General features: G+C 42.9%; 1 protein-coding gene across 1 annotated transcript in view; it reads left to right on the top strand.

The window, feature by feature from the left end:
• The window catches only part of OTOP1 (otopetrin 1), a 46,437-nt gene that overhangs the window by 12,555 nt on the left and 14,695 nt on the right, over positions 1-19,187 (top strand). The window contains exon 3 of the mRNA XM_061145160.1: positions 14,427-14,485. Within this exon, the coding sequence (XP_061001143.1) occupies positions 14,427-14,485 (59 nt within the window). The remainder of the gene's footprint in view (positions 1-14,426; positions 14,486-19,187) is intronic.

Raw genomic sequence — 19,187 nt, 5'->3', positions numbered from 1 at the left:
GTTTTATTGAGATATAATTCACATCCCACACTGATTTAAATTGTACAGTTTGGTGGCTTGGTATATTCATAGGGCTGTGCAACCATACCCATAATCTTTAGAACATTTTCATCATCCTCCCAAAAAACTTCAGGCCATTACAGTCTCTGCTCTGAATCACTGAGACACTTTTTTTTTTTTTTTTGGGTGTGTTTGCTTACTTGTGGATTAAAATCTTTAGAAAAGTATGAGAATTTCTTTCTCTACCTTGGTCAACTTGGTGTGGCTAAGAAAGGAAGGACTTGATATGTAATTTAAATCTGTAGCTTAGAATCAGAAAAACCTCATGTTTGAAGAAGACCCAAGATGAGTCTCCAGCATCACTTCCATTCTTGGCCAAAATCCCTGGTGATGGCTATCAGAGTTGACATAACCGCAAAAGTAACAAGTAGTGTTTTTATTGGACTTTTGCATTTCACTTCGTGTAGTGCTTTCAACATCTCCACAAGCATGACTATTGGATCATCACACTAAGGACAGAGGGGACAAATGACTGGCCCAAAGTCACAACCAAGATGCCGTGATTATTTTTTTAAATTGCAGTGTAGTTGACTTACAATGTTGTGTTCATTTCTGCTGTGCAGCAAAATGATTCAGTTATATATATATACACACACACATTCTCTACACACACACACACACACACACACACATTCTTATGTTGTTGTTCAGTTTGTAAGTCAGGTCCAACTCTATGTGACCCCCTGCATTGCAGCATGCCAGGCTTCCCTGTCCTTCAGTCTCTCCCAGAGTTGCTCAAACCCATGTCCATCGAGTCGGTGATGCCATCCAACCATCTCATCCTCTGTCGCCCCCTTCTCCTCCTGCCCTCCATCTTTCCCAGCATTAGGATCTTTTCAAATGAGTTGGCTCTTTGCATCAGGTGGCCAAAGTATTGGAGCTTCAGCTTCACATTCTTATACATGTATACATTCTTTATACATACACAAACATTCTCAAATGGTTTGTCTCCACGGAAGTCACCCTGAAAAACCATGAGCTTGATCCAGGGATACTGTTATTGCTCAAAATGTTTCTGCATTCCCCATGGAGGAATGTCCTTTAGGACAAATCTCTCACTTCTGAGGGCCAATGATGCCATTTTTTAAATCTCCATCTTTTATTAAAAGTGGCCTCCACCTGCATCCAGGTGACTGACAGTCAGCTCTCGGTGACCTTATGATCTTGAGATCAAACACATCCTCACAAGTGAAGCTCTTTGAGAGGATGTGCCAGGCGAGCTTGGCAGAAGTTTGTCTTAATGGGAGCATCTCTGGAATGGGGCAGGCCCTCCCAGGGCGATTTGTTTGAAGGAGTCACCTTGAGTTTTGAGAATTATTATGGGGTGAATCATGCCCTCACATTCACATGTTGAAGCCCTAAAGTCCAGGACCTCAGCCAGTGATTGTTTGGAGACAGAATCTTGACAGAGGTAATTAAGGCTAAATGAGGCCACTTTGTTATTGTCATTTAGTCGCCAAGTTGTGTCCAACTCTTTGTGACCCCATGGACTGCAGCACGACAGGCTTCCCTGTCCCTCACCATCTCCTGGACTTTGCCCAAGTTCATGTCCAGTGAATGGGTGATGCCATCCAACCATCTCATCCTCTGTCACCCCCTTCTCCTCCTGTCTTCAATCTTTCCCAGTATCAGGGTCTTTTCCAATGAGTTGGCTCTTTGCATTAGGTGGCCAAAGTATTGGAGCTTCAGCTTCAGCTTCAGTCCTTCCAATGAATGTTCAGAGTTTATTTCCTTTAGGATGGACTGGTTTGTTCTTGTTGCAGTCCAAGGGACTCTCAAGAGTTTTCTCCAGCACCACAGTTTGAAAACATCAATTCTTCAGCACTCTCTCTTCCTTATGGTCCTTCCTGGATGTCACTAGGGTGGGCCCTAATCTTACGGGACTGGTGTCCTTGTGAGAAGAGGAGAGGAGGACACAGACTCGCAGTGTGAGGATACTGAAGGGAGGTGGCTGTCTGCAGGGAAGGAGAGAGGCCTCAGCAGGAACCAACATGCCAGTACCTTGATCTTGGACTGCTGGCTTCTAGACTTGGGGGAAACTTAATTTCGGCTATTTAAGCCAACTAATCTGTGGTGTTTTGTTCTGGAAGTGCCAGCAAATGAATGCAATTCATTCCAGGGGTGTGCAATTCATCCCATCCCACGAGGACAGCCTTCTAGAGATTCCAGTGACAATGTGGAAAGCCTTAGGGGACAAGAAAGAACTTCCTTCTGCCCTCCCACCTTCCCTTCCTCCCCCCTCTTTTCCTTCCTTCTTTCCTCCCTTCGTCCCCCACACAACAAGCCCTGTGTTCAGTACTCTGAGTCTAGGGGTGAAAAGCCATGGTCTGTTCTCTGTGGAGGAGTCAGTCAAGGGGGAGACAATCAACAAAACAGACACTGCCAGCACCAGGGCTCGATGCTTCGACAAAGTCACCCAGTAACAAGGGAGTGCCAGGGAGGCCTCTCACTAGTTTTGGGATGAGGGGTGTTTGTCAAGGAAAGAGGGGTGTGGTGTGTCAGACACCATAGCAGAGGACATTTGGGGGTATGCAGCCTCTCCACACGATGGGGAGGAGATGTGTGGGCTGTAGGGGGAGGCGAGCTAGGGCGATGGCCCTGGACTGGAGCTGTGGTTTAGTGTAGGGCTTACAAGCATGGACTCTGGCTTTGGTTCACACCAGCAGTGTGACCCTGAGGAAATGTCTTAACTTCTCTGGGCCTCACGGTCTCATCTGTGAAACACCTCCTTCATGGGGTTGTTGTGAGAATTAAAGGTGCAGTGTGTGTACCTAGCATGTTGCAGTGAGTGCTTGGTCAAGGCTGATGCCCACTTTGGAGCTTTGACTTTCCCACAAGGGCAGTGGGGAGCCATTGAAGGTTCTGGGCAGAGGAAAGACCTGGCCAGATGTGTGTTTTCAAAATATCACTCTGTTACTTGGTGGCTTGGGGATCTCTTCCTTCCTAATTTAAGACATTTTGTCAGTCAGTCAATTAATCAATTTTTCTATCCTTACCAGATTCTGACTGTGTGCATTTGCTACATTAGATGATGGAAGAATGAAAATCATTACTTTTTATTGTTACCATCTTTTTAAATTCCATATATATGTGTTAGTATACTGTATTGGTCTTTATCTTTCTGGCTTACTTCACTCTGCATAATGGGCTCCGGTTTCATCCATCTCATTAGAACTGATTCAAATGAATTCTTTTTAATGGCTGGGTAATATTCCATAGTGTATATGTACCACAGCTTCCTTATCCATTCGTCTGCTGATGGGCATCTAGGTTGCTTCCATGTCCTGGCAATTATAAACAGTGCTGCGATGAACCTTGGGGTACACATGTCTCTTTCAGATCTGGTTTCCTCAGTGTGTATGCCCAGAAGTGGGATTGCTGGGTCATATGGCAGTTCTAATTCCAGTTTTTTAAGGAATCTCCACACTGTTCTCCATAGTGGCTGTATTAGTTTGCATTCCCACCAACAGTGTAAGAGGGTTCCCTTTTCTCCACACCCTCTCCAGCATTTATTGCTTGTAGACTTTTGGATAGCAGCCATTCTGACTGGCATGTAATGATACCTCATTGAGGTTTTGATTTGCATTTCTCTGATAATGAGTGATGTTGAGCATCTTTTCATGTGTTTGTTAGCCATCTGTATGTCTTCCTTGGAGAAATGTCTCTTTAGATCTTTGGCCCATTTTTTGATTAGGTCATTTATTTTTCTGGAATTGAGCTGCAGGAGTTGCTTGTATATTTTTGAGATTAATCCTTTGTCTGTTTCTTCATTTGCTATTGTTTTCTCCCATTCTGAAGGCTGTTTTTTCACCTTGCTTATAGTTTCCTTTGTTGTGCAGAAGCTTTTAAGTTTCATTAGGTCCCATTTGTTTATTTTTGCTTTTATTTCCAATATTCTGGGAGGTGGGTCATAGAGGATCCTGCTGTGATTTATGTCGGAGAGTGTTTTGCCTATGCTCTCCTCTAGGATTTTATAGTTTCTGGTCTTACATTTAGATCTTTAATCCATTTTGAGTTTATTTTTGTGTATGGTGTTAGAAAGTGTTCTAGTTTCATTCTTTTACAAGTGGTTGACCAGTTTTCCCAGCACCACTTGTTAAAGAGGTTGTCTTTTTTCCATTGTATATTCTTGCCTCCTTTGTTGAAGATAAGGTGCCCATAGGTACGTGGATTTACCTCTGGGCTTTCTATTCTGTTCCATTGATCTATATTTCTGTCTTTGTGCCAGTACCATACTGTCTTGATGACTGTGGCTTTGTAGTAGAGCCTGAAGTCAGGCAGGTTGATTCCTCCAGTTCCATTCTTCTTTCTCAAGATTGCTTTGGCTATTTGAGGTTTTTTGTATTTCCATACAAATTGTGAAATTATTTGTTCTAGTTCTGTGAAGAATACCATTGGTAGCTTGATGGGAATTGCATTGAATCTATAGATTGCTTTGGGTAGTATAGTCATTTTCACAATATTGATTCTTCCAATCCATGAACACAGTATATTTCTCCATCTATTTGTGTCTTCTTTGATTTCTTTCATAAGTGTTTTATAGTTTTCTATGTATAGGTCTTTTGTTTCTTTAGGTAGATATACTCCTAAGTATTTTATTCATTTTGTTGCAATGGTGAATGGTATTGTTTCCTTAATTTCTCTTTCTGTTTTCTCATTGTTAGTGTATAGGAATGCAAGGGATTTCTGTGTGTTAATTTTATATCCTGCAACTTTACTATATTTGTTGATTAGCTCTAGTAATTTTCTGTAGAGTCTTTGGGGTTTTCTATGTAGAGGATCATGTCATCTGCAAACAGTGAGAGTTTCACGTCTTCTTTTCCTATCTGGATTCCTTTTATTTCTTTTTCTGTTCTGATTGTTGTGGCCAAAACTTCCAAAACTATGTTGAATAGTAGTGGTGAGAATGGGCACCCTTGTCTTGTTCCTGATTTTAAGGGAAATGCTTTCAGTTTTTCACCATTGAGGGTAAAGTTTGCTGTGGGTTTGTCATATATAGCTTTCATTATGTTGAGGTATATTCCTTCTATTCCTGCTTTCTGGAGAGTTTTAATCATAAATGGATGTTGAATTTTGTCAAAGGCTTTTTCTGCATCTATTGAGATAATCATATGGTTTTTACCTTTCAATTTGTTAATGTGGTGTATTACATTGATTGATTTGCAGATATCAAAGAATCCTTGCATTCTTGGGAAAAAGCCCACTTAGTTATGATGTATGATCTTTTTAATATGTTGTTGGATTCTGTTTGCTAGAATTTTGTTAAGGATTTTTGCATCTGTGTTCATCAGTGATATTGGCCTGTAGTTTTCTTCTTTGTGGCATCTTTATCTGGTTTTGGAATTAGGGTGACGGTGGCCTCATAGAATGAGTTTGGAAGTTTACCTTCTTCTGTAATTTTCTGGGAGAATTTGAGTAAGATAGGTGTTAGCTCTTCTCTAAATTTTTGGTAGAATTCAGCTGTGAAGCTATCTGGCCCTGGGCTTTTGTTTGCTGGAAGATTTCTGATTACAGTTTCAATTTCCATGCTTGTGATGGGTCTGTTAAGATCTTCTATTTCTTCTTGGTTCAGTTTTGGAAAGTTATATTTTTCTAGTAATTTGTCCATTTCTTCCAAGTTGTCCATTTTATTGGCACAGAGCTGCTGGTAGTAATCTCTTATGATCCTTTGTATTTCAGTGTTGTCTGTTGTGATCTCTCCATTTTCATTTCTAATTTTGTTGATTTGGTTCTTCTCCCTTTGGTTCTTAATGAGTCTTGGTAACAGTTTGTCAATTTTGTTTATCTTTTCAAAAAACCAGCTTTTAGCTTTGTTGATTTTTGCTATGGTCTCTTTAGTTTCTTTTGCATTTATTCCTGCCCTAATTTTTAAGATTTCTTTCCTTCTACTAGCCCTGGGTTCTTCATTTCTTCCTTCTCTAGTTGTTTTAGGTGTAGAGCTAGGTTATTTATTTGACTTTTTTCTGCTTTCTTGAGGTAAGCCTGTAATGCTATGAACCTTCCCCTTAGCACTGCTTTTACAGTGTCCCATAGGTTTTGCGTTGTTGTGTTTTCATTTTCATTCATTTCTATGCATATTTTGATTTCGTCTATGATTTGTTGGTTATTCAGAAGCATGTTATTTAGCCTCCATATGTTTGAATTTTTAATAATTTTTTTTCCTGCAATTGAGATCTAGTCTTACTGCATTGTGGTCAGAAAAGATGACTGGAATGATTTCAAGTTTTTTGAATTTACCAAGGCTAGATTTATGGCCCAGGATGTGATCTATTCTGGAGAAGGTTCCATGTGCACTTGAGAAAAAGGTGAAATTGATTGTTTTGGGGTGAAATGTCCTATAGATATCAATTAGGTCTAACTGGTCCATTGTGTCATTTAAAGTTTGTGTTTCCTTGTTAACTTTCTGTTTAGTTGATCTATCCATTGGTGTGAGTGGGGTATTAAAGTCTCCCACTATTATTGTGTTATTGTTAATTTCCCCTTTCATACTCGTTAGCATTTGCCTTACATAGTGCGGTGCTCCTATGTTGGGTGCATATATATTTATAATTGTTATATCTTCTTCTTGGATTGATCCTTTGATCATTATGTAGTGTCCTTCTTTGTCTCTTTTCACAGCCTTTATTTTAAAGTCTATTTTATCTGATATGAGTATTGCAACTCCTGCTTTCTTTTGGTCTCCGTTAGAATAAAATATTTTTTTCCAGCCCTTCACTTTCAGTCTGTATGTGTCCCTTGTTTTGAGATGGGTCTCTTGTAGACAGCATATATAGGGGTCTTGTTTTTTTATCCATTCAGCCAGTCTTTGTCTTTTGGTTGGGGCATTTAACCCATTTACATTTAAGGTAATTATTGATAGGTATGGTCCTGTTGCCATTTACTTTGTTGTTTTGGGTTCGCGTTTATATAAGCTTTCTGTGTTTCCTGTCTAGAGAAGATCCTTTAGCATTTGTTGAAGAGCTGGTTTGGTGGTGCTGAATTCTCTCAGCTTTTGCTTGTCTGTAAAGCTTTTGAATTCTCCTTCATATCTGAATGAGATCCTTGCTGGATACGGTAATCTGGGTTGTAGGTTATTCTCTTTCATTACTTTAAGTATGTCTTGCCATTCCCTTCTGGCCTGAAGAGTTTCTATTGATAGATCAGCTGTTATCCTTATGGGAATCTCTTTGTGTGTTATTTGTTGTTTCTCCCTTGCTGCTTTTAATATTTGTTCTTTGTGCTTGATCTTTGTTAATTTGATTAATATGTGTCTTGGGGTGTTTTGCCTTGGGTTTATCCTGTTTGGGACTCTCTGGGTTTCTTGGACCTGTGTAACTATTTCCTTACCCATTTTAGGGAAGTTTTCAGCTATTATCTCATGGCCTTTCTTTTTGTCTTCTTCTTCTGGGACTCCTATGATTCGAATGTTGGGGCGTTTCACATTGTCCCAGAGGTCCCTGAGGTTGTCCTCATTTCTTTTTATTCTTTTTTCCTCTCTGCTTCATTTATTTCCACCATTTTATCTTCTACCTCACTTATCCTATCTTCTGCCTCTGTTATTCTACTGTTGGTTCCCTCCAGAGTGTTTTTGATCTCATTTATTGCATTATTCATTTTTAATTGACTCTTTTTTATTTCTTCTAGGTCCATGTTAAACATTTCTTGCATCTTCTCAATCCTTGTCTCCAGGCTATTTATCTGTAACTCCATTTTGTTTTCAAGATTTTGGATCATTTTTATTATTATTATTCTAAATTCTTTTTCAGATGGATTCCCTATCTCCTCCTCTTTTGTTTGGCGTGGTGGGCATTTTTCATGTTCCTTTACCTGTTGGGTATTTCTCTGCCTTTTCATCTTGTTTAGATTGCTGTGTTTAGAGTGGCCTTTCTGTATTCTGGTGGTCTGTGGTTCCTTTTTATAGTGGAGGTTTCTCCCAGTGGGTGGGGTTTGTCAAGGTTTCTTGGTTAGGGAAGCTTGCGTTGGTGTTCTGCTGCGTGGAACTGGATTTCTTCTCTCTGGAGTGCAATGGAGTGTCCAGTATTGAGTTTTGAGATGGGTCTATGTGTTTGGTGTGACTTTGGGCAGCCTGTATGTTGACGCTCAGGGCTATGTTCCCGCGTTGCTGGAGAATTTGCATGGTATGTCTTTCTCTGGAACTTATTGGCTCTTGGGTGGTGGTTGGTTTCAGTGTAGGTATGGAGGCTTTTGGATGATCTCTTATTACTTAATGTTCCCTGTAGTCAGGAGTTCTCTGGTGTTCTCAGATTTTGGGCTTAAATCTCCTGCCTCTGGCTTTAGGTCTTATTCTTTCAGTAGCGTCAAGGCTTCTCCAACTATACAGCACTGATAATAAAACTTCTAGGTTAATGGTGAAAAGATTCTCCACAGTGAGGCACACCCAGAGAGGTTCACAGAGTTACATGAAGAAGAGGAGAGGGAGGAGGGAGATAGAGATGAGCAGGAGGAGAAAAGGGGGACTCAAGAGGAGAGAGACAGATCTACGCAGTACTCTGTTCCCTAAGTGTTCTCTGTAGCTCAGAACACCCACAGAGATTCACAGAATTGGATTGAGAAGAGAAGGGGAAGGGAGGAAATAGAGGTGATCTGGGGGAGAAAAAGGTGCGTCAAAAGGGGGAAAGTGTAATCATCACACTCCTGAGTAAAAATGGGTACTGAATATTGGATTCTTAAATGTCCAAAACTGATATCAAATACTGAAAAACAAAGATTAAAAATCTAGAGTAGAGGTTAGACTCTTAAAAATACAATATTAAAAACAAAAAGATTTAAGAAATAAATATGAAGTTTGCCTTAAAAATAGGGTCTTTTTTCTTGCAAGGTTATAGTGAAATGAAAGTGAAAATTAAGGAGGAATAGAGGAGTAATAGAGGACTTTCAAAGAAAGTAAAAGAAAAAAAAAGAAAAAATGTTTTAATTAAAAAAATAGTAAAAATATATGAGAATGAAAATGAAAATGAAGGAGAAATAGAGGACTTTAAAAGAAAATAAAAGAAAAAAAAGGAAAAAAGGAAAAAAATTTAATTAAAAAATAGTAAAAATATATGAAAATGAAAATTAAGGAGTAATAGAGGAGTAATAGGGAATTTTAAAAGAAAATAAAAGAAAAAAGTTTAAAAAAGAGAAAAAAATTTTTTTAATTAAAAAAAATAGTAAAAATAATCTAGGAGTTTCTCTGGAGCTGTTGTGGTCAGTGTGGGTTCGGCTCAGTTTCAGATAGCTCCTCGTTCAGCTTACGCTTCTCGATATCTACAGGCCCCTTCCGGTGTAGTCGGTGTTAACTACAGGGATTTTAATCTGTTGCACCGGTCCCTTCTGAAGCGGTTCCCTTTGTTTGTTTGGCTTCTGTTTGCCGGTCTCTTCAGAGCCTCATTTCCGCCCTGACACAAGCGGGTGGAGGTGGTCTCTTGTTCAGGTTCGCTTGTTCAGTGGTGCTGTGGGGAGAGAGGGGAGCTGCAGACAAATATCACTGGCGTGTGTGGGGAGCACTCGCAGTGTTCTGGCCACACTGGGTTTGTCCCCGCTCACAGCGCATGTGCTACACTGCTCAGGCTCCATGCTGCTCTATAGGGAGCGGGCCCTGAGTTGCGTGGGGTTCCAGTTTTTGGGCACTCCACAAAAGTGCAGACTCGGTTGGGCCTGCGTTTTGTGCCTTCCCCAGCCCTAGCAGCTCAGGCAGCCAGGAGCTTGTCCCGGGTGCAGCGCGCCTTCTCCCCTCCGTGGTCCCAGCCTCAGTTTCCGCGCGCGCCGGTTCCGTGCGCCTTGTGTCTCTTATGGGAAGCTGGTCTCTAGCTGCGACCCTCCCAGTGGATGTCAACCATCCAGAATCTCAGGAAATCTTTGGTTAGAAACTGGAAGCCTGTTTGTAGTTTGGTAGGGGATGCCGCCTCTGGGGCCGAGTTTGCCCCTTTCCCCTCCTCCCTGCCTCCTGCCTCCTTCCTCCTGCCTCTGGCAGGGGATGGGCCGGTCCGCCGCTGGCTAGCTCTTCTCTGGAATTGCTCAGTCTTTCGTTTCTAAGCAATGCCGCCCGCCACTTGCTGGTGGCGGGTGCGAGTGTCTGGGGTACTTTTCTGCTGGGAGTTGCTTTTAGGCATGTAATCTGTGGGTTTTATTTATTTTTCCTCCCAGTTAGGTTGCCTTCCGAGATTTGAAAACTTCCCCCAGACCCGCCGGTGAGACGGTTTCCTGGTGTGTGGAAACTTCCTCTATTACGACTCCCTTCCCAGGACAGGTCTCCGTCCCTGGCTCTTTTGTCTCTCTTTTTATCTTTTATATTTTGTCCTACCTCCTTTCGAAGACGATGGGCTGCTTTTCAGGGCGCCTGACGTCCTCTGCTAGCAGTCAGAAGTTGTTTTGTGACGTTTGCTCAGCGTTCAAATGTTCTTTTGATGAATTTGTAAGGGAGAAAGTGGTCTCCCCGTCCTATTCCTCTGCCATCTTAGCTCCTCCCCCCAATCATTACTTTTTAAAACAGACTTTCTATTTTTAAATTGTGGTAACATGTAACCATAACATTTGCTGCCTTAGCCATTTTTACCTATTTGGTTCAGCAGTGTTAAATATATTCACATTGTTGTGCAACCAGTCAACACAACTCTTTCATCTTGCAAAAAATGTCCCCTCAGATACTAACTTCTGATTTCTACCATTCCCAGTGCTGGGCAACTGCCATTCAACTTTCCAACTTATTCAGCTTTCAGTCTCTTTGGATCAGACAAGTAGAAATATAGGAGGCTTGTCCTTTTGTGACTGGCTTATTTTGCTTAGCATAATGCCCCCAAGATTTATCCATGTTGTAGATGTGTCAGAATTTTCTTCCCTTTTGAGGCTGAAAACTATTCCATTCTATGGATGAACCATATATATATATATTTTTCTGTTCATTCATTGATAGACCCTGGGGTTGCTTCCATCTTTTGGCCATTGTGAGTAATGCTTCTGTGAACGTATGTGTGCAAATATATTTTTGAGACTCTGCTTTAAAAACAAATTTATCTATTGGCTGCACTGTGTGGGCTTTCTCTAGTGGTGGTGAGTGGGAGCTACTCTCTCCTTGCGGTGTGTAGGCTTCTCACTGAAGTGGCTTCTCTAGTTGCAGAGTGCGGCCCTGGGGTATGCAGGCTTCAGTAGTTCTAGGCTTGTGGGCTCTAGAATTTGGGCTTGGTAGTTATGGTACCTAGTTGCTCCATGGCAGGTGGCATCCTCCCAGACCAGGGATCCAACCTGTATCACCTGCATGGGGCAGGTGGATTCCTAATCATTGGACCGCTAGCGAAGTCCCAAGACCTTGCTTTCAGTTTATTTGGATATGTACCTAGAAGTCGAACTGCTGGATTGTATGGTGATTTAAAAATATTTATTTAAAAAATGTAACATTACTGAAAAAAATTGAAAAAGAGTCTAAAAATTCTGTAAATCCTCAACGGGAATATTTGTTGCTGTTTTTATGTGTTCCCTCTCCTGGTACTCAAGTGTATACTCTTATCAAAGTTTTACATATAAGGTGCAGAATTTTCTGTGAACAATTTTTCACTTAAATCATAAACTTCTTTATTTTCCTATGTAGTCTATTTTTAAAAGTATTCTTGTTAAGATATTTATGTATTTACTGGCTGTGCTGGGTCTTAGTTGCTGCAAGGCTTCTCCCTCGTTGTGGAGAGTGGAGGCTACTCTCTAGTCGCAGTATTTGGGCTTCTCCCTGCAGTGGCTTCTCTTTTTGCAGAGCACAGGCCCTAGGCACACGGGCTTCTGGAGTTGTGGCCCTTGGGCTCGTAGTTGCGGTTTCCGGGCTCTAAAGCACAAGCTCAGTAGTTGCAGCGCTTGGGCTTAGTTGCTCCTTGGTATGTGGGATCTTCCTGGACCAGGGATCAAACCTGGGTCACCTGCATTGATAGGCAGACTTTCCACCGCTGAGCCACCAGCAAACCCCTGCTATATAGTCTTTATCAAAGCATCAGCTAGGTAGCCATCTAGCTTAGAATTCATAGACAAAAACTAATTTCCTTTAGCACTTCCCTGTTGTTGGGCTGAATGCCATCTTTACCAGGAGCCACTGCTCTCTGTTTTCCTGTTTTTTAAGTTGTTAGATGTTTCACGAATCATGCCTGACAGTGTTTTCCAGAGCAGGATAGTAAATCTTAGGTGAAATGATGTGGATGAGAGAGTATGTGTGGTGTATTTTTGAATGTATGTCGTCTGATTATCTTTTTATAGCACACACTTGCAAAATGGAGGCTGAGACAAATTTATGAACCGCCCAGCTGTGTCTGACATGTAGTAGGTGCTCAACGTGTGTGTGTGTCTAAAGTATGTAGTCAATCAGTCATGTCTGACTCTTTGTGACCCCATGGACTGTAGCCTGCCAGGCTCCTCTGTCCATGGGATTCTCCAGGCAAGAATACTAGAGTGGGTTGCCATTCCCTTCTTCAGGGGATCTTCTTGACCCAGTGATCAAACCCAGGTCTCCCGCACTTCAGGCAGATTCTTTACCATCTGATAATAAGGCCCCAAATGCTTTAGGAGCTCAGATTATGCATAGGACAGAGGAGTAAGTTGACAACAGAGAGCTTTTACTGGAAACATACCTACTGCAGGTGCTGTTCTAAGTAGACGTGGATTATCTTATTTCAATGCTCACAGCACCCTCCAAGGTAAGTTTCATTATCACCCCCATTTCACAGATGGGAAAACAGACTTGCCCAAGGCCAAGGGAGTTGGGATTTGCACATGGGTCCAATACAGCCTCCCCACATTTAGCCTGTATCCTGATTTGCTTCTAGCGACTGCGTGGCCAGGGGCCTGGGCAGCAGACATAATGTAGTACATATATGTATATAATCACCTACATAAGAATGAGTTCTGTTCTGAGAGCCCATTTGTAATTCAAATTTTTTTGTAAGTCCAACAAAGTTAGTCTAGTTACCCAACTATCACAGTTAGATATGTAGTACTGTGCTTTCGTCCATCAGTCATGTCCAGCTCTTTGCGACCCCATGGACTGTAGCCCGCCAGGCTCCTCTGTGCATGGGCTTTCCCAGGCAAGAATACTGGAGTCGGTTGCCATGCTCTCCTTCGGAGGATCTTCCCAACCCAGGGATCGAACCCAAATCTCCTGCATTGCAGGCGGATTCTTTACCAACTGAGCCACCAGGGAAGTCCATCTATATAGCACTGTACTGTAATAGGTTTATAATACTTGTTACATAAATAATACATAAAAAAACCCACAATGGTATAGCATTTAAAATCTTACAGCACAGTACCTTGGGGGGCTTCCCAGGTGGCGCTAGTGGTAAAGAATCCACCTGCCAGTGCAGGAGATGTAAGAGACGCAGGTTTGATCCCTGGGTTGGGAAGATCCCCTGGAGGAGGAAATGGCAACCCACTCCAGTATTCTTGCCTGGAAAAGTCCATAGAGGAACTTGGCGGGCTACTGTCCATAGGGTCACGAAGAGTCAGACACGACTGAGCAACTGAGTGCACAGCACACACATCTTGAAAAGTCAAGTATTATAGTACAGTTGCTAACATGCAGGGGCTGGCATTGAGCAGACAGGTGAGAAGAGTTACTGACTGGAGGAGAGAGACAGTAGAACTGAAGGATCGTCAGCAATAGGAGATGGAGGGGAAGCTGTGGTTTCACTCACACTTGACTCCTTGGAAAAGACCCTGATGCTGGGAAAGATTGACGGCAGGAGGAGAAGGGGACGACAGAGGATGAGATGGCTAGATGGCATCACGACTCGATGGACATGACTTTGAGCAAGCTCCAGGTGTTGGCAATGGACAGGGAAGCCTGGTGTGCTGCAGTCCATGGGGTTGCAGAGTTGGACATGACTGAGCGACGGAACTGACTGACTGAGATTGATAGAATGCATGCTTGCAGCTCTGAAAGTTTGAAACTTGAGGGTTCGTATATAGGGGACTTACTGCAGAGGGAAATAAAAGACCAACCTGAATCACTTCTGTTCTTCATTTAAAGCACTCAAAATTTGGTTTCTGGCCACTGATGTAGTAACAGTTCAGTCGATATTTCTTGAATGAAGCCCTGTAAGGATGGTAGAAACAGGTGAACAGGCATCATGGCAGGCAGGCTGCTGCTCCCCAAGACCCGCCCCACAACACGCAGGGTACCATTGTCTCCTAAACCTGGAGGCCTCCCTCCGATTCTCACGGCAGTGCCTCCGGAGCACTGTCTCCCATGAGAAATGGCACCATCACTGGAAATGACTTGCCATTTTTGGACAGGGTGGTCACTGACGTGCCCAACACTTTCCACATCCTTCCCTTAGGTTTTATAACTTCTCATGATGCAGATGTAGTGATGGCTTTCCCATTGATGCATCTTTATTTTCTTTGTTTCCATTTAGGTGTACTTTCTCTGGGGGCACTCAAAGGATATCATCCAGTCTTTCAAAACACTGGAAAGGTAAACATTGTGGGTAATCGCTTACATGCTGAATTTAATATTCGTTTAGAACAAACAAAGCTAATCACTGCCGTCTTCAGTCAGTCAGTTCAGTCGCTCAGTCGTGTCCAACGCTTTGCGACCCCATGAACCGCAGCTCGCCAGGCCTCCCTGTCCATCACCAACTCCCGGAGCTTACTCAAACTCGTGTCCATCGAGTAGGTGATGCCATCTAGCCATCTCATCCTCTGTCGTCCCCTTCTCCTCCTGCCCTCAATCCCTCCCAGCATCAGAGTCTTTTCCAATGAGTCAACTCTTCACATAAGGTGGCCAAAGTATTGGAGTTTCAACTTCAGCAGTCCTTCCAATGAACACCCAGGACTTATCTCCTTCAGGATGGACTGGTTGGATCTCCTTGCAGTCCAAGGGACTCTCAAGAGTCTTCTCCAACACCACAGTTCAAAAGCATCAATTCTTCGGCGCTCAGCTTTCTTCACAGTCCAACTCACACATCAGTACATGACCACTGGAAAAACCATAGCCTTGACTAGATGGACCTTTGTTGGCAAAGTAATGTCTCTGGTTTTTAATATGCTATCTAGGTTGGTCATAACTTCCCTTCCAAGGAGTAAGTGTCTTTTAGTTTCATGGCTGCAATCACCATCTGCAGTGATTTTGGAGCCCCCCAAAATAAAATCTGACACTGTTTCCACTGTTTCCCCATCTATTTCCCATGAAGTGATGGGACCAGATGCCATGATCTTAGTTTTCTGAATCTTGAGCTTTAAGCCAACTTTTTCACTCTCCTCTTTCACTTTCATCAAGAGGCTCTTTAGTTCCTCTTCACTTTCTGCCATAAGGGTGGTGTCATCTGCATATCTGAGGTTATTGATATTTCTCCTGGCAATCTTGATTCCAGCTTGTGATTCATCCAGCCCAGCGTTGCTCATGATGTACTCTGCATATAATTTAAATAAGCAGGGTGACAATATACAGCCTTGACGTACTCCTTTTCCTATTTGGAACCAGTCTGTTGTTCCCTGTCCAGTTCTAACTGTTGCTTCCTGACCTGCATAGAGGTTTCTCAAGAGGTGGGTCAGGTGGTCTGGTATTCCCATCTCTTTTAGAATTTTCCACAGTTTATTGTGATCCACACAGTCAAAGACTTTGGCATAGTCAATACTTGGGTTTAATATATGAGAACCACTCTCTTCTCCATTCTGACAAGCAAAGCCTTCAGTTGTGGCCTGGAGAGAGGACCCTCTGCCTTCAGCCTCTTCTGGGACAGCCCTAAAAGTATGGTGATGTGAGTTGAATTTTGCCTCTGCTGTCTTACAAACTCCCCCTTTGTGAGCCTCTGTTTTCCTCATCTGTAAAATGGGGATAATAGCATAGCCAGCCTCTGGGGACTGAATGCAGTAATTGATGTAGAGCTTGTTCCTGGCACAGAATCAGGACCCTGGGTATTGGGTCTATTATTATGTCTGCCCGTCTTTCTCTTGAGATGATTGTGAGGATCAAGGGAGAGAATCTGTAGGCTAAAGAGGTGAATTTCCTAAATGTAAGCTATGATTATCAGGCAAGAAAGCCTCTGTGCACACATGCAGAGGCATCAAGAGATCACAGTTTGCTTTCTGGAAAGATCCCTCATCATATAAACTGTCCATAAGGCACAGATAAACCCCCCAGTATCATTTGAAATGAAAACTGCTTTTAAGAAAGTGACTTACATATGACCACTGGTTGGAACTATTTTATTGAAGTAGAGGGCTTCCCTGATAGCTCAGTTGGTAAAGAATCCACCTGCAATGCAGGGGACCCTGTTTTGATTCCTGGGTCGGGAAGATCCGCTGGAGAAGGGATAGGCTACCCACTCTACTATTCTGGCCTGGAGAATTCCATGGACTAGAAATAACTGTCACCAACCTCATTATGCAAAAAGGATCAGCTCATCCAGCAGTGAGGCATCTATTGTGCTCCGACTGTGTGCCAAGCCTAATGCCAGGCACTAGTGGTGATATGCAGAGGTAATGGGTCAAGGTACCCAGGCATCTGAGCATCACTGCAGGAGTGTGTAGACTGTCTGTTCCCCTGTGCAGCCCCGATCAGTGGCCTTAGCAGTGATCTTTAACTCCTGTCTTAGTTGCCCCTTGTGTTCAGTTGCTCAGTTGTGTCCGACTTTTTGCAATCCTATGTAGCCCACCTACATCTCTTGCGTCTCCTGCAGTGGCAGGTGGATTCTTTACCACTGAGCCCCCAGGGAAGCCCCCAGACTACACTTGATCTTAGCCAAAAGTGAATTGCCCCTTAGGGCAGGACAAAGACTTCCCCATTCATCCTCGTGTTTCATCTGGGCTCTGTTAGGGTAACTATGGTAACTTTTCTTCTCTGCATCAAATGGAGGTGGCATCAGGTTCTAGCAGGTTAGGGGATCTACCTGGGTCTCCAGAGTGCAAATGGCCAGACAGGGATTTCTATCCAGTGTCTCCTGTTTTGTGTGCTGGGCAGTGATGGGTGTGTGTGTATTACCTGCTTCTTTTTCCATCAGTGAGGCTGGGTTCAGCTCACAGCTTGAGGAGAATGCTTGCTGATTTTGTTCTGGAGTGTGAGTTTCACTGTGTCTACTCCATAACATTCTTCTTAAAAAATGTAGTTTTGTTTCCTGGTAAAACTTGTAAGGACACAGTGGAATTTAAAAATCACCGTAATGCCACCATTATGGACTGAACGTCTGTGTCTCCCTCAAATTCATGTGTTGGAGCCCTAACCCCCAATGTGATGGGTATTTGGTGGTGGTGCCTTTGGGAAGTAATTAGGTGGTGAGTTCATGAGGGTACAGCCCTTCTTATGGGATTAGTATCCACATAGAAAAGAGACACGTGATTTGCATCCCCTTGCCCTGAGTGTACCCGTGAGGACACAGTGATAGGCAGCCCTCTGCAAGCCAAGAAGAGAGGCTTCACCAGAAACCAAGTCTGCTGGCACCTTGATCTTGGACGATGAGCTTCTAAAACTGTGAGAAATAAATGTCTGTTGTTTTGTTGCAGCAGCCAGAGCTTACCCAGACAGCTGCTACCCAGAGGTAGCTACTATTCATACTTTGGTCTATTTCCTTCCAGTCGTTTTTTCAGTGAAGAGATAGGTAATTTTTTTTCTTTTTACGATTGTGGTCCTGCTCTTCTTGCCTTTTCTTTTCATTTTGTTATTAACATTTCCTCTGACTTTTTCTACTCCATGATCTTTACTGATTGCATAATGTGCCATTGCTATAGTTGGTCAAATGATACAACCCTGCTGTATTTGTCTTGGGCTGCCGTGGTTGAGTACCACACGCTGGGCAGGGGAGGAGGAGCATAAACAACAGAAACATATCTTCTCACAGTTCTGGAGGCTCCAAATCCAAGGTCAAGGTACCTGCAGGTTGGTTTCTGGTGAGGCTCTCTTGCTGACTTGCAGGCACTGCCTTTTCACTTTGTCTTCACCTGGCCTTTCCTCTGGGCAGGGGGAGAGAGATCGCTGGTGTCTCTTCCTCTTCTTATAAGGATACCAGTCCTATTGGATCCGGCCCCCACCCTTATGACCTCATTAACCTTAATTACCTCCTTATATGGGCTTCTCAGGTGTCTCAGACAGTAAAGAATCTGCCTGCCATGCCAGAGAGCCAGGTTAAATTCCCGAATCGGGAAGATCCCCTGGAGAAGGGAATCGTTACCCACTCCAGTATTCTTGGCTGGAGAATTCCATGGACAGAGGAGTGGGCTAGAGTCCATGGGGTCACAAAGAGTCAGACACAGCTGAGCTACTGACACACACACACTTCCTTGTACACCATCTCCAATTACAGTCACATTGGGAGTTAGGGCTTCTACATATAAATTCTGAGGGTATCCAATCCAGTCCATAACACCTCTCACTGGACATTGAATTTGCCTGAAAGTTTTTGTCGTTATTATGAATAACTGTGATGAACATCTTCAGTTAAAAATACTTTTGAACATCTCTGATTCTTTTTTTAAAATGTATATTATTAAAGTATAGTTGATTTGTGGGCTTCCCAGGTGGTGCTAGCATAAAGAAACCACCTGTCAATGCAGGAGATATAACAGACTCAGGTTCGATCCCTGGGTTGGGAAGATCCCCTGGAGGAGGGTATGGCAACCCCAGTATTCTTGCCTGGAGAATCCCATGGACAGAGGAGCCTGGTGGGCTACCGTCCATAGGGTGGCAAAGAGTTGGGCACAACTGAAGTGATTTGCACACACACAGTTGATTGACAGTGTTGTGGTAATTTCTGCTCTACAGCACAATGATTCAGTTATGCTTGTGTATACATTCTTTTTCATGTTCTTTTCCATTATGGTTTATCACAGGATATTGAATATAGTTTCCTGTGCTATATAGTACAACCTTGTTGTTTATCCTCTGATTATTTGCTTGAGTTAAATTCCTGGAAGTAGGATTGTTGAGATAAAGGGTGAGATGTTCTCAAAAAGTGTATATTGGGCCACTTGTCCTACCACGAACTCCTGACTGAATAAAATGGGGTTTCCCATTCATAAAGCACTTTATTTTACACGTGTTACTTATGAGAGTGTCTCACGATAGCCCTGTCAGTTAGGGATAGTAGCTACAATCATGATCCTACTTAGCAGGTGAGGAAACCGAGAAAGGAAGTGAATGTCCAAGGTCAGGCAGCTCACCTGTGCATAGCTGGGCGGGACCT

This window comes from Dama dama, chromosome 6, assembly GCF_033118175.1.
Source record: "Dama dama isolate Ldn47 chromosome 6, ASM3311817v1, whole genome shotgun sequence".
Taxonomy (NCBI): domain Eukaryota; kingdom Metazoa; phylum Chordata; class Mammalia; order Artiodactyla; family Cervidae; genus Dama; species Dama dama.
This window is presented reverse-complemented; position numbering and strand designations above follow the sequence as displayed.